We start from the raw sequence: 12437 nt of genomic DNA on the forward strand, positions 1-12437 counted from the left end.
TTGCCCCTACACATATGTAGATGATGGGCAGCTCAGGCTTCATGTGGGTCCTCTAGTAAGAAGTATGAGGGGAGTTGCTGACATGTATTGTGATACCAGATTTTTGATCACTTCCTCCTTGTGGGACTATCTTTCTAGACCCCACGTGAATAGGACATGGTATGTTCTGATCCAACTTGGAGAGCTGGCATGTATAGGAAGGGGGTCTCCACTAATCTGAGGCATAGGGGAGAGGGGATGGAGAGAGGGAGGGAGGGAGGGAGGGTGGGACTTGAAGGAGAAAAAGGATGGGGTCTACAATCAGGATGTAAATTGAGTAAATAAATTAATTTAACACAAAGTATTCATGAAATATGAGGTTAGGATTATTATTTCTCCCTGATCTTTGGAAGGGAATTTTTGTCTGGTTTTAAAAAAATTATGTAGCACTTGGGAACAAAGATGCATCCCAGCACACCTGCACTGGAAGCCAAGATGGAAAAAATCTCCACAGCCACCATGACCTTGCCCTTGGTGCTGTGGTAGACAGGGAGGAAACTTATCCACACAGTGCAAAACACCAGCATGCTGAATGTCAGGAACTTGGCCTCATTGAATGTGTCAGGTAGGTTCCTGGCCAAGAAAGCCACAGTGAAGCTTCCCAGGGCCAGGCAGCCTAAGTATCCTAGGACACAGTAAAATGCTATAACAGAACTTTTGTGGCAGACAATGATGATGTGGCCATGCTCAGAGTCTGCATCAATATCAACAAAGGGAGGAGAAACTCCTAGCCAAATTGAACAGAGAATAATTTGGATGAGTGTACAGAGAGGAATGATATAGTTAAGTGTTCCTGAAACCAGACTATACCTCATCCTTCGTGCAGGAGCTGTGACTTTGAAAGCCAGAACCACTGTGATTGTTTTGGCCAACACACTGGAAATAGCCACAGTGAATACAATCCCAAATGTGATTTGCTGCAGGATGCAGATGACAGAGTTTGGAAGGCCAATGAAGAGCAAGGAGCAGAGGAAACAGAACATGAGTGACATGAGTAAGATGTAGCTGAGAGAGCGGTTATTGGCCTTCACAATGGCTGTGTCATTGTGTTTCAAAAATACCCCAAGAACCAGAGCTGTGAGGGCAGAGAAGCACAAGGCCATTACAGCCAGAACCATCCCTAAGGGGTCTTCAAAGCTCAAAAACATCACAGCTTTGTGGATGCAGTGATTCTGCTCTGTGTTGGCATACTGGTCCTCTGGGCACTTCACACACTGGTCCATGTCTGATTGAGAAAGGGTAGATTTGTTAGTACAGCTTCAGCAGTTTATTGCCAAGACAGTTCCACAAGTTTGTTGTAGAAGCTTTGAATTTGCCTGCAGTTTCTTGGTCATTACATAATTGAAGGATGTTACTGTATATAAATGCTTATATTTAATAATTTTTTGTATTTACAGAGAACAAAACCAAACCATCATTTGTCTGTTAAATGTGTTGATGAGAAGATTTATCATATGTTCATAAAACACAGATTTCTTACATTGATCTGAAGGCTATCATGAAGTGACTTAGACTGGTAAATTCATAAAATCTAAAATCATTAAGCACAGTGAGGCTGAGTGTGTTTTAAAATCACCAATCCCATACATTTGTTACCCCCTAGTTCATTGATTGTTTAATTAATGCTGTCTTTATGAGAGATGGAGACTGTATTCTATTTGGACAAGACCTATAATAGCTTTTCTTGTTTAATTGACCAACGAAATATGTCGATATAAAAGAAACAGTAAAGAAATCATCAGGGTTGGGATGTGTGTGTGTGTGTTTGTGTGTGTGTGTGTCTGTGTGTGTGTGTATGTTTTGTGTGTGTGCATATGTGTGTGTTTATATTGGTGTGTCCATATAAAAGAAACAGTTGACTTTATAAATTTGGTAATGATTTGATTTATATGAGGGAAGTAGGAATGTGAGTGTGAGAAGTAAAATTTATATAAATGCAATATTAATGTTTCAAAATTGTAAAAATAATAATATCTCCTTATTTATGTTGTCATCTAGTTGTACAGACAATGAATTCCTGAGTCTTGATCATGAGAATCTTTAACCATATCACTGACGGTAGTAACCTATACAGACTGAGCAGTACACAGCCTTTCATCTTGATCTCCACTTACACTATGGTCCCTGGAGATGAATTACAGTCATCATTCTAAGCAGCAGAAATTTTCAATGTTGAACCATCTAACTGTCCATAATTGTATTTTCAGAACTTTCATTTCATTAGAGAGTATTGAAGCAAAATATGAGAAAAACTGTTCATTGGCTATTTTCATTTAGCCAAGCATAAACATATAATCATTTGACTAAAGGGGCTCTGTAGGTGGCATTAAAACTTTAATATTTGTGAATAATTGCTTTCAATACAAAACCACCCTAATTTACTATTTCATAAAATTATTATGGTTGCTGTATATAAAATATATTATATAAGACCCCTTAGATTTTGTAGATCATATGTGAACACTTATCCCTACTTTACTAGAAACAAATGGCATCAGACACTTGAAAATGGACTTCTAGATTTTATATGAATTCTGTCTCATATTTCCCATTTCTGATAAATTTACTAGTAACTTTTTTTGTCTCTACACTAATTCTCCTAAAGATACAGATTTAGTTTCCACACCTCCATTGCCCTGTCCAATCGATCATTTGCCTCATCTGTTCTACATGCAGCTATGTACATACATGGTGTGCATAGACATATGTAGATAAACATACATATGTTCAAAAAGAATAAGTGCATATTTGATAGTTTAATGACTGCAATATGCCTTACATGTAGTATTAGAGATGAATGAGTAGGAAAGAACTTGTATAGAATTGCTCACACTGCAGCTTGATTATGAAAATTATTTCTTTGAGAAATTGTGATATGACATAAATTTTCAATGAATCAAAATGTAGGTCTAGGCATAAGGTTTTTTGGTTATGATGTTGTTAATATTTGTATTCCTAGAAAGACTAACAGAGAAAATTGTATATTTTATTTTTGCAGTTGCATTTTAGAGTCCTTCATCATCGCTTTGTTGGTGGAGAGGATTACCAATGTGAAGGCTTTACCACAGCAGCAAACACTCACTTGTTCCATTAGAAATTTCATTTTCTGGGCAGTGGACACAAATAAAACAGCAGGCTGACATTCCTTCCTGCCTGAATTTCCTGAACCCTGGACCACAATCAGCACTGCACACAGAGGGCAGCATCTGGGAAAATAAGATACATGCTAATATCAGGAGTTTTATCTACTTCTACCATAACTATATTATATTAGCATGTTAAAATATCAATAAGTTTATTTTACATACAGAAACTGAGGTCCCAATGTCACTTACCAGTTTGTATAATGCCAAACATATGAATCTATTAAAGTAAATAGATGAAAAGTTGAGATTTTTACCAAGTCTTAGAAATTTAAGAAAAGAAATTTTTAGCTTATTTGTGAAAACAGTGCATAAATTGCAACCTGGTTTTCTAAATAATTTTCATTGAGCTCACACAAAGTACAGTAAAAAGAAAGGTTTAGCAGAACCTTAATTGAGGAATTTTTTCTAACAGACTAGCCGCTTTTCATATCTGTGAGGCATTTTATTAATTGGTATGCATTGTAGGCATGCCTAGTTTACTATTGAAAATGCTGACCCTAGGCAATTATGTATGACAAATCAAGCAGAGCAAGACAGTAAGCAAAGTTCCTTCAAGTGTCTATGCTTTTGTGTCAGTCCCCAAACTCCATTCTTTCCTGCCCTTGGATGCAATCAATGAGCCAAATCAATAATTTTTTCATCACTTTGCTTATAGTCAATCTTTAATCACAACAATGGTTTATCAAGTTATAAGTAAAACAAATCTGAAACAGGTGAGCTATCTTCTTAAACCTCAGAAAACAAACATCTCCAATAAATCTTGACAAATGCAGTTTAATGAAAAAATAGCTGAAAAGATAGATCCTGGTGTATTGGTAGTGACAAAGTGCTGAATTAATATGTAGGAAGCTAGAATTTGAATTGTTTCCTGAAATAAGAAGACTTTACAAAGTCTGTGAATACTGGGAGAGCCTGAGTAAAATGTAGTCTGTGTAAAGTTAATTGAATGGTTTCTTAAGATGAAAGGAAAAATTTTGTATTTCACTGAACATAGTGATGGGGCTGTATTTGCTTCATCAGAAATTTGCTGATTTTTGCATGCTCACTCCAAACCCTTAATTCAGGATTAAGTCTATGTAAAAACAACACTGTTGCCAGGTGTGGTGGCTCATGCCTTTATTCCCAGCACTAGGGAGGCAGAGGTAGGTGTGTCACTGTGAGTTCCAGGCCAACCTGGTCTATAAGGTGAGTCCAGGACAGCCAGAGCTAACACAGAGATAAATCCTTTCTCCAAAAAACAAACAAAAAAACCAAGCAAACAAACAAAAATCACACACTGTCATTCATGCACAGTCTAATCTCATATTTTTCCCATATACAGTTAACTACAACTCTTCCTGTGGTTGAGAGAAAGGGTCTCCCTATGTAGCAATCGGGAACCTCAACTCCCTATGTAGAACAGGAAACATTTCTTTATTTTACATATATTTTCATTTTTATTTTGGCACTTTAGGTAGGATTTTCATTACTATTTCAAAGAAGAGTGGAGACAAGGTTTTTTGCTGTCCAATTTCTGTTCAATTTTTAAAGGCATGGTCTCTATGTTGCGCTGCCTGCCTTGGATTAGCTATATAGGCCAGGCTGGCCACATAAGGATAGAGAATTTCCTGCCTCTCTCTGCAAAGAGTTTGGATTAAAGACACACATCTGGCTTCTTTCTTATTTTAATGGATTTTAATTTTTTTTCTCTTCAACTTGTATGATGCTATCAGTCTGTTTGCCATAGAAAATCCTATTCTGTTATGATGTGTCCTTTCTACTCCATCAATTTTTGTTTTTAAACAGTGAATGGATAATGGACTTCTTTAAAAGCATTTATGTTTGTTTTTGGATAATCATGTTCTTCCGCCATAAAGTGTATTTATGCAATGTATCTCATTTAGTTGACCTGTATTTGTTGAATCGTGCTTATACCACTGGTTTAAGTAGGCTTAGGAGCAGAGACTGATCATTCTGTTGTCTTGTTGAGTGCTCTTGGTAGGTTTTAGTTAAGAATTATTCCAAACAATATCCATAAAGGTGAGTTCTCACATTTTAAAAAATTATACTTCATTATAATATTTCTCCCCAATTCTTATAGAAGAATTCTGTTCAGGTTTATAAATAACATTTTCTCCATGAAGGTAACACAGGATGCTTTGTTTTTATTGTTATTGTTTTATTAATCTAATTTTGTTTTTTGTGTATTTTATTAGATAATGCTATTATGAGCATTAATTTATTTTTGAAAATTGTTTGGTAAATATTGTTTATTTGTTGTTATTGCAATGATTGGTACTTTTCTAATAGTTGTTTTTCTCTGGATTTTCATACTGTCTATAAGTTCCTTTGACATCTTGTGTTCAACTTATGTGGGGTTCCTTTAGTGACTTTCATAGTGCTGCTTAAATGGTTATGAACTCTTGTGATTGTGTCTGCTATTGAATTTTATTCTCTATCCTTCTACTATGAATAATAACCTTGCTGAGTATAGTATTGTGGTTGGCAGTTATGTTTCTAAATGCTTGGAATACATCACTGTTACTCTTCTTCTTTAAGAATTTCCATAGAAGAATCTACTGTTGTACAGCCATGGTGTTCTGCACTGCAGCCTTCAATTTTATTTGCCACAAAACAACTTTTAAGGTAAATGTGTCAATGGCTGTTTCTTTATTGATATTGAGTATTTGGTATTTGAATACCTATTGTATCTTGATTGCCACACATCTCCCTGGAAATTTACAACCACTTTTTATTGGAAATTGTGCTGAAGACATGAGTGTGCCCTTCTCCTCTCATGCTCATGGTTTGTAAATATGATCTTTTAATCATAACACTTTGGTTTCCCATGCTTTTAAGTCTTCTAAATTGGTTTATCTTTGTCATACATTAAAATTTCTAAAACTTACGAAATAGCTTTGTGCTTGGCCATCATGTTTTCATCTTGAAGTATTCTTTTGGTCAGACTTTTCTCATGGAATTTAATTTCACTTATTTTGTTTTTCCTTTACATACTTTTGTGTGAATATTTTTGTTATTTTGTACCCTTATAGGATTCCTGTTTCACACTCTTTCACTACCTTATTGTATGCAAGTACTTTTGACCTTATTGTATCCTTCCAGAAGTAATTTGTGTTTCTTCAATTTTTAGGGAAAATTCTTATAATCATTCTTTGAAATCTTTGTTTAGTATGCCACTGAACCTTAAAGTCTATGACTCTAACACTTTGAGGTATGTTGCTTTGATATTATCATTTTTATGTTTGTTTGATGCTGCATGTATCCTGTTATGCATACTCCGGAGCAGAGCGCTAGCTCTATGTTTTTTATTCTCAATTCTTATTAAAGTGGATGTTTTTGTAATGTTGTAGCAAGGTATAGTTAGAACACAGGTAAGATTTTATTCCTGTCATTGAATGGATTTGTAAGTGAGTAGCTACACTTTTAGCTCACACGTTAATTGACTTGGCTTGACTCCCCTTATCACACGGAGAAGGAATAGTTACTTTAAATTTCATAGCATGTGATCAACTGAATATATCACTTAGGATCTAGCTTAAATAATTTCTGAGCTTTGTACTTGTAGTTTCATAGGACAAATAGGATGTCTTAATACCAACCACATCAGAATTCTTACCTCTATTCTACCCTGGAGACATGAGGTTATATTTAGTTTACAAATTTTCTCACAATCAAATTTGTATTACTACCAGTATCTCTCAATATAGAGAAGGAAACTAGCCATAGCCTTATTAGTTTGAATGAACTATGCAAGAATTTATGGACCAAGCAAGGATACTTTTGTGAACATTTTCTTTTATGAGGGATAAAATATGGCTTGAAATATGGACAAAGTCTCCATATCAATTAATTTCTTGCCCACACTGTGTACCACTATTCTCTCTCCAGTTCCCAGGTATCCATTTCACTCTCTGGTATTCTTATGCATCCCATATACCAGTGTTGCATGGGCATGCATGCAGACAAAAGCCCCATCACATACAAAAGAAAATAGAAAGAAAGAAAATACACAGTTATAATTCACAGAATATCTAATATTTATAACAAAATGGTAATTAATTATTAGAGTTGTTGACAATTCAGGGCCTCCTTGTAAAATGGCTTAAAGTAATTTTTATAATAAAAATTATTTATAGTTTTTAAATGACTTTGTATTTTTATTTACTCCATCCTTAAATCAGCCTGAGGCTCTTTAACATCTATTCCAGAGGTTCTCCATAAGTGAGGAAATAACTATTTAGTTATTAGAATGGCACCTCGAGAATATTGCTTATTTTATAGGAAATAATATCATTGAGTTGTTAAGCATAGTTTATATTCATATTAAAAACGAAACAGGTTCTGATAAAATAAAAATTATGGCATACATTGCAGGTTTAAAATCCTTAATGAATTAATAAAAGTGTCATATGAAAATAATGAAAATAAGAAACATGATATGGGAGTCTAGAAATAGGTTCTTTATGTAATGGTTTATTTCATTTCACTACATTACAAGAAAGCATAAATGCAAATAAGTACAGTTATGTCAAACTTACCTGTCTACATCCTGAGGCCCACTCTAGCATGTCTTCAGAGAAATGGAGCTGTTGTCCATATGGAAAATAGGGGCTATACTTTCCTATCTTCACCTTAAGCACAACACTGTGTGGGGAATTCCTAATGTGAAAAATATCACACTCTTGATGGCTCATATTCACTATGTCACTAACAGTATTAGTGAAATGGCTCTTTCTCAGAAAGGAGTGCATCTGAAAGACAGGAAGAATTCTATAATCGATATGCCTTTCCTTGATGTGAGAAAATGTATTATGATTTTATCTGACATGCATTTTTCCCAAAGGTATCTGGAGGGAAATCTCAATGAAAGTGAAATGATAAATTAACTTATCATAATCTTTGCTGAATTGTAGTTAACTGAAAGGAAACTAACAAATAAAAGCAGACACTTACATGTAGACATCAAACATAGATATACAACACACAAACATGTACATTCAGAGAGACCCACATCCATACAGAGATGCACACATAATATATCAACATATTTATTTACACACACACCAACATACATGCCCAGACAGAGGTATGAAAATACAGACAGAGACATAGAAGTACAGAAATGCACAAAACACATATATAGGCACACACATGCATGCACAGACATATAAACTCAAGAAGACATAATGAAATACAAACACACACACAGAGACATATTGACACAAAGAGAGATTCATTCTCATAACATCTATAGACAGACAGACAGACACACACACACACACAAACACATACACGCAGAGCAAAACAAATATACATATGTGCAATCCCAAACACAGAAACACACAAAATAGAGAGTCAGAACACACAGACACATGCACTGACATATATTTTCAGAAAATACATTAAGACAAAAACAGAGTCACACTGAAATACAGAAAAATTTATGGTAATTTCTACAAACTGACAGACAGAGTCAATTGACCAGAAACACACACACACACATACACATGCGATGTGTACACACACACACTCACATGCATGTATACAAATGTACAGTGAGAACCATACATTTAAGTACATGAACATACATTAGTGTACTGAACTGATTCACAGCACTATTTTCTGTGTAATTACTCTTAGCCTGTGATGAAGATTCCAAGAGATTAGTTTGGACAGTGTCAGTTGATAAAACTTGAGAAACACATCCTAGCACTGATTACCTCAAATTTTACAGTTAATGAACAGACACTTATCTCCTCATCATGTAGAGGGTTAATGAGGAACGTCCAATTATGTCTCCAATATTAGAACATGTGTGATTATATTAAGGTGCTCTGTTACAAAATCACTGATTTCACTAATAAATAGTGTCTCCAACTCTGTTTGGGCAGCTGAGAGATTCCTACAAACTATGATAGTAATGACACGATTATCATCCAAAAGAAGAAACACTACCTTCAAGCATTTATGATTGTGTTTTTTCCCATTGTCAATCATCTGATTTTCTACCTGTTGAAGAAGCATCTCATGAAGGGAATGGGCCATAGCATACACAGCATTGTATATGTCATAACTGCTGTCACTAAAGGCCATGTCAAAAGTCTGTGCCATTAGCCAGTCTGATGAGGCATTGGATGTGCAGTTCTTCATTGTCTTACAGTTAGATGCTGAGGCTTCACAGTTAAAGTTCATCCACTCCTGGCTTGCCAGATATTTATCTGAGTATTTGAGAGGGTAAAATGTCTGGACAAAATTTTTAAAGCCAGAAATCTTACCACGGCCATGTGCAAAAGCAAGAATCCCATGGAAGGAGTCAAGTGTAGACTCTCCCTTTCCTGGAATAACATTCCATTGTGAGGTGGTGATCCATATTCTCTGGATACCTACAAATTCCCAAATTTTAAAACTCAAGGCTAGAGTACTGTCTGAGTTGCCATAAATGATAACAACCTTTGCAGACGATGTCATGATTTGGTTGTTATACACTTCAGCTCTTGACTTGTATAACTGTATATTGACAGGGATTACATTCGTGAACGCAAAGCAAATTGTATTTTTTTCCATCTCTCTTCTCAAATATGAGAGAAATTGGATGCCCTGATCATTGTCTGAGATGGCTAGACCGACCCAGTTCCAGCTGAAGTAAATTAAGAAGGAGACCATGGCCAAGGCGAGAGATTTATCCTCATGGGCCATCTGATGCAAGCAGGGGAATTGTACATGGTCATTCAGAAGAGGATGAAAAGTGCCATAAGTAAGCTGAAGTACCTAGGACACAGGGAGCATCATGGGTTAGTATGCAGTCCTAAGAACTTGTAAACACATTCTTATCTGTAAAAGTTCTATAAATCCTGTTACCTGCCACTTTTCAGCTTATTCCTATTTCATATAAATAAATGTAAGATCCTCATCAAGTCTTTGAATAAAACCATTGAACTACATAGATCCATATAAGGCCAGTAAAACCAGTCTCCTCTTTATACCTTTCGTAACACCTTGTCAATGCCACCAATGGATATACAATTTCACTAATTTTCATCCCACAAAATCTCACCTGATAATGTTTTAAGATATAATAGAATGTGTGAAATATCACAGATGTTTCCCAGTTTGGTCCTGTAAGCACTACTTTACATAAGAAAATGTGGCCACAGACATAGTTAGGAAAAATAGCCTTATTTGGTTCAGAAAATTGAATGAGATTGTATAACTCTGGCACACTTATACAAAGTGGAGATGTAAATATTAATGATGAATTTGGTAGAAGATGAGAGTTTTTGTTGATTTCATCCATTGAGAAAGCCAAGGCCAGAGCAACCTTTTTGTTTTCAGGTTTTTTTCTGTAAAAGGTATAATATATATTATAGACAAAGGTTCACGCAGGATCATTGGCAATACATGCAATGGCTATGCTATGGTTGATGTAATTATTCCCATCCTTAAAGATTGAAACAAACATCCAGTGTAATGATGTTAGGATGACATAAGAATTTGGAATGTTGGAAATGTTATATAAGTTCATGTGAGTTCATCTCACCAAAATAAGCGTTTTCTACAGAAGTCATTTTCCATCTGTGGTTGTTTAGTGCTTCCTCGGAAAGTAAAGGTAGGGCCACAGGCTTTGATCAAACTTCAAAACTGATCAAGTATTCATTTTTTAATTATTTAGGAATATTAAAATTACACATGATTCGTGAGTCCCTGACTTTCTTGTTATTTCTTATTAAATTAACAGAAGTGGCTGAGGTTCTGAGTGAATGAATGGAGAGGAGTGTTTCTGGGCAACATTTGGCTCCTGTACTAAAAATTCATTATAATTAGTGGACATATATTTAACATATTCTCACACATCCATCTTCACATTGTTCCTTGTTTTTTAGTTTGTTTTGTTAGGCAGAACATCTTCACACACACACACACACACACACACACACACACACACACACGGTTCTCCCGTCACTGTTTTTATTATGTTTCTTTTTAACATATACATTTATATTATTACACATGAATAAAATAAACTATATACAGAAGAAAGACCATGAGACAATCATAAGTTATACATGTGTTACATTAATAATGATTTAGCTATTTGTATTTGGCAAACTTGATGTAAACATCTTTCCTATCTTGATGGGTCTGAATTTCTGAATGAAGATCAATATGTATCATATCTCATCTCTATTAATTTAAAATATCTGTATTGATCTAAAACATCTTAACCTCTAATCTACTAACTTTAACTGAAAGACTAAACTCTGGTTTATAACCTCATCAGAGATTTGAGAAGGAATAAAACTTAAATACCTGAGTGAACCAGAAGTGCAACTTAGCAGATTCCAAAATGAAAAAATGACTGACATAGTTTATTGCCTGAACAGTCTCCAGACACTCTCAATAATGTTGGAGCACCATCTTCAGCCTTCTGGCTCAATATATCTGACAGACATATTTGTGAGGCAGGAACTATTGAGGACTTGCTTACCCTGTCTTGGCAGAGTTAGGCTGTCAACTCTGCCTGCATCTAAGCTTGCCTATTTTTAGGCAGAATTCACTCTGTGGTAGAAACAGGACATTTTGTCCAGTGGCTGGTTTGCCACATTTGAACCCAACTCCATAAGTGGTTCTTTGATGCTCATCATCTCCTGAGATGTAGGCTGGGTGTTGCCAGGAGTTTATTTGTGTTGTCATACAATCTTTAGAATGATAAAAACATCTTTAAATGCCATATTCTGTAGGTCTCTGAGGCATTTGGAGACCTTATTTACCTATTTTACTTTATATATCTATCTAATCACATCTATCTATGAGACTTAGAATATATATTCTTGTGATAAAATTAGACTAGTATTTGACATGGCCATGATTTGCATAAATATACAAAATTCAATACCATTGAATTAAAATAATAACCTTATTTGTGAGTAACAATGCCTTGAGATGAAGAGTAGATTCAATGATCTACTTTTAGTTCTATCCTCTCTCTATTTTTCTATATCCCCCTTTCATTCTTTTTGGCTCCTATCTCCTTACCTACAAAAGAAAGGTAAACAAAAAAAGAGATGTCCCTGAGTCCAACCTAGTTTTCTTTCTGTATATGTCCAATAATAACTTATAACCTACTCCCTATGAAATAAACATCTGTACACCAAGACTGTAAACAGAAACCTATCAAATCCCATTAGAGGAAATAGGACAGCCTTCTCTTAAGCATTCTTCAGGTTTACTTAAGGCAAATAATACCCTTGAATG

At 35.1% G+C, this 12437-nt stretch overlaps 1 protein-coding gene across 1 annotated transcript; it reads right to left on the bottom strand.

Moving 5' to 3' along the window:
• Window positions 1-368: 368 nt before the first annotated feature.
• LOC311590771 (vomeronasal type-2 receptor 116-like) lies at window positions 369-9881 on the bottom strand (the record flags this gene model as incomplete). Its single annotated transcript, XM_084770032.1, has 4 exons — window positions 369-1264; window positions 3122-3245; window positions 7724-7936; window positions 9141-9881. The coding sequence occupies 4 exons, from the start codon at window positions 9879-9881 to the stop codon at window positions 369-371; spliced, it is 1974 nt and encodes a 657-aa protein (XP_084626158.1).
• Window positions 9882-12437: the final 2556 nt, after the last annotated feature.

The sequence above is a fragment of the Acomys minous genome (assembly GCF_964271855.1).
Source record: "Acomys minous genome assembly, chromosome: 20".
NCBI lineage: Eukaryota > Metazoa > Chordata > Mammalia > Rodentia > Muridae > Acomys > Acomys minous.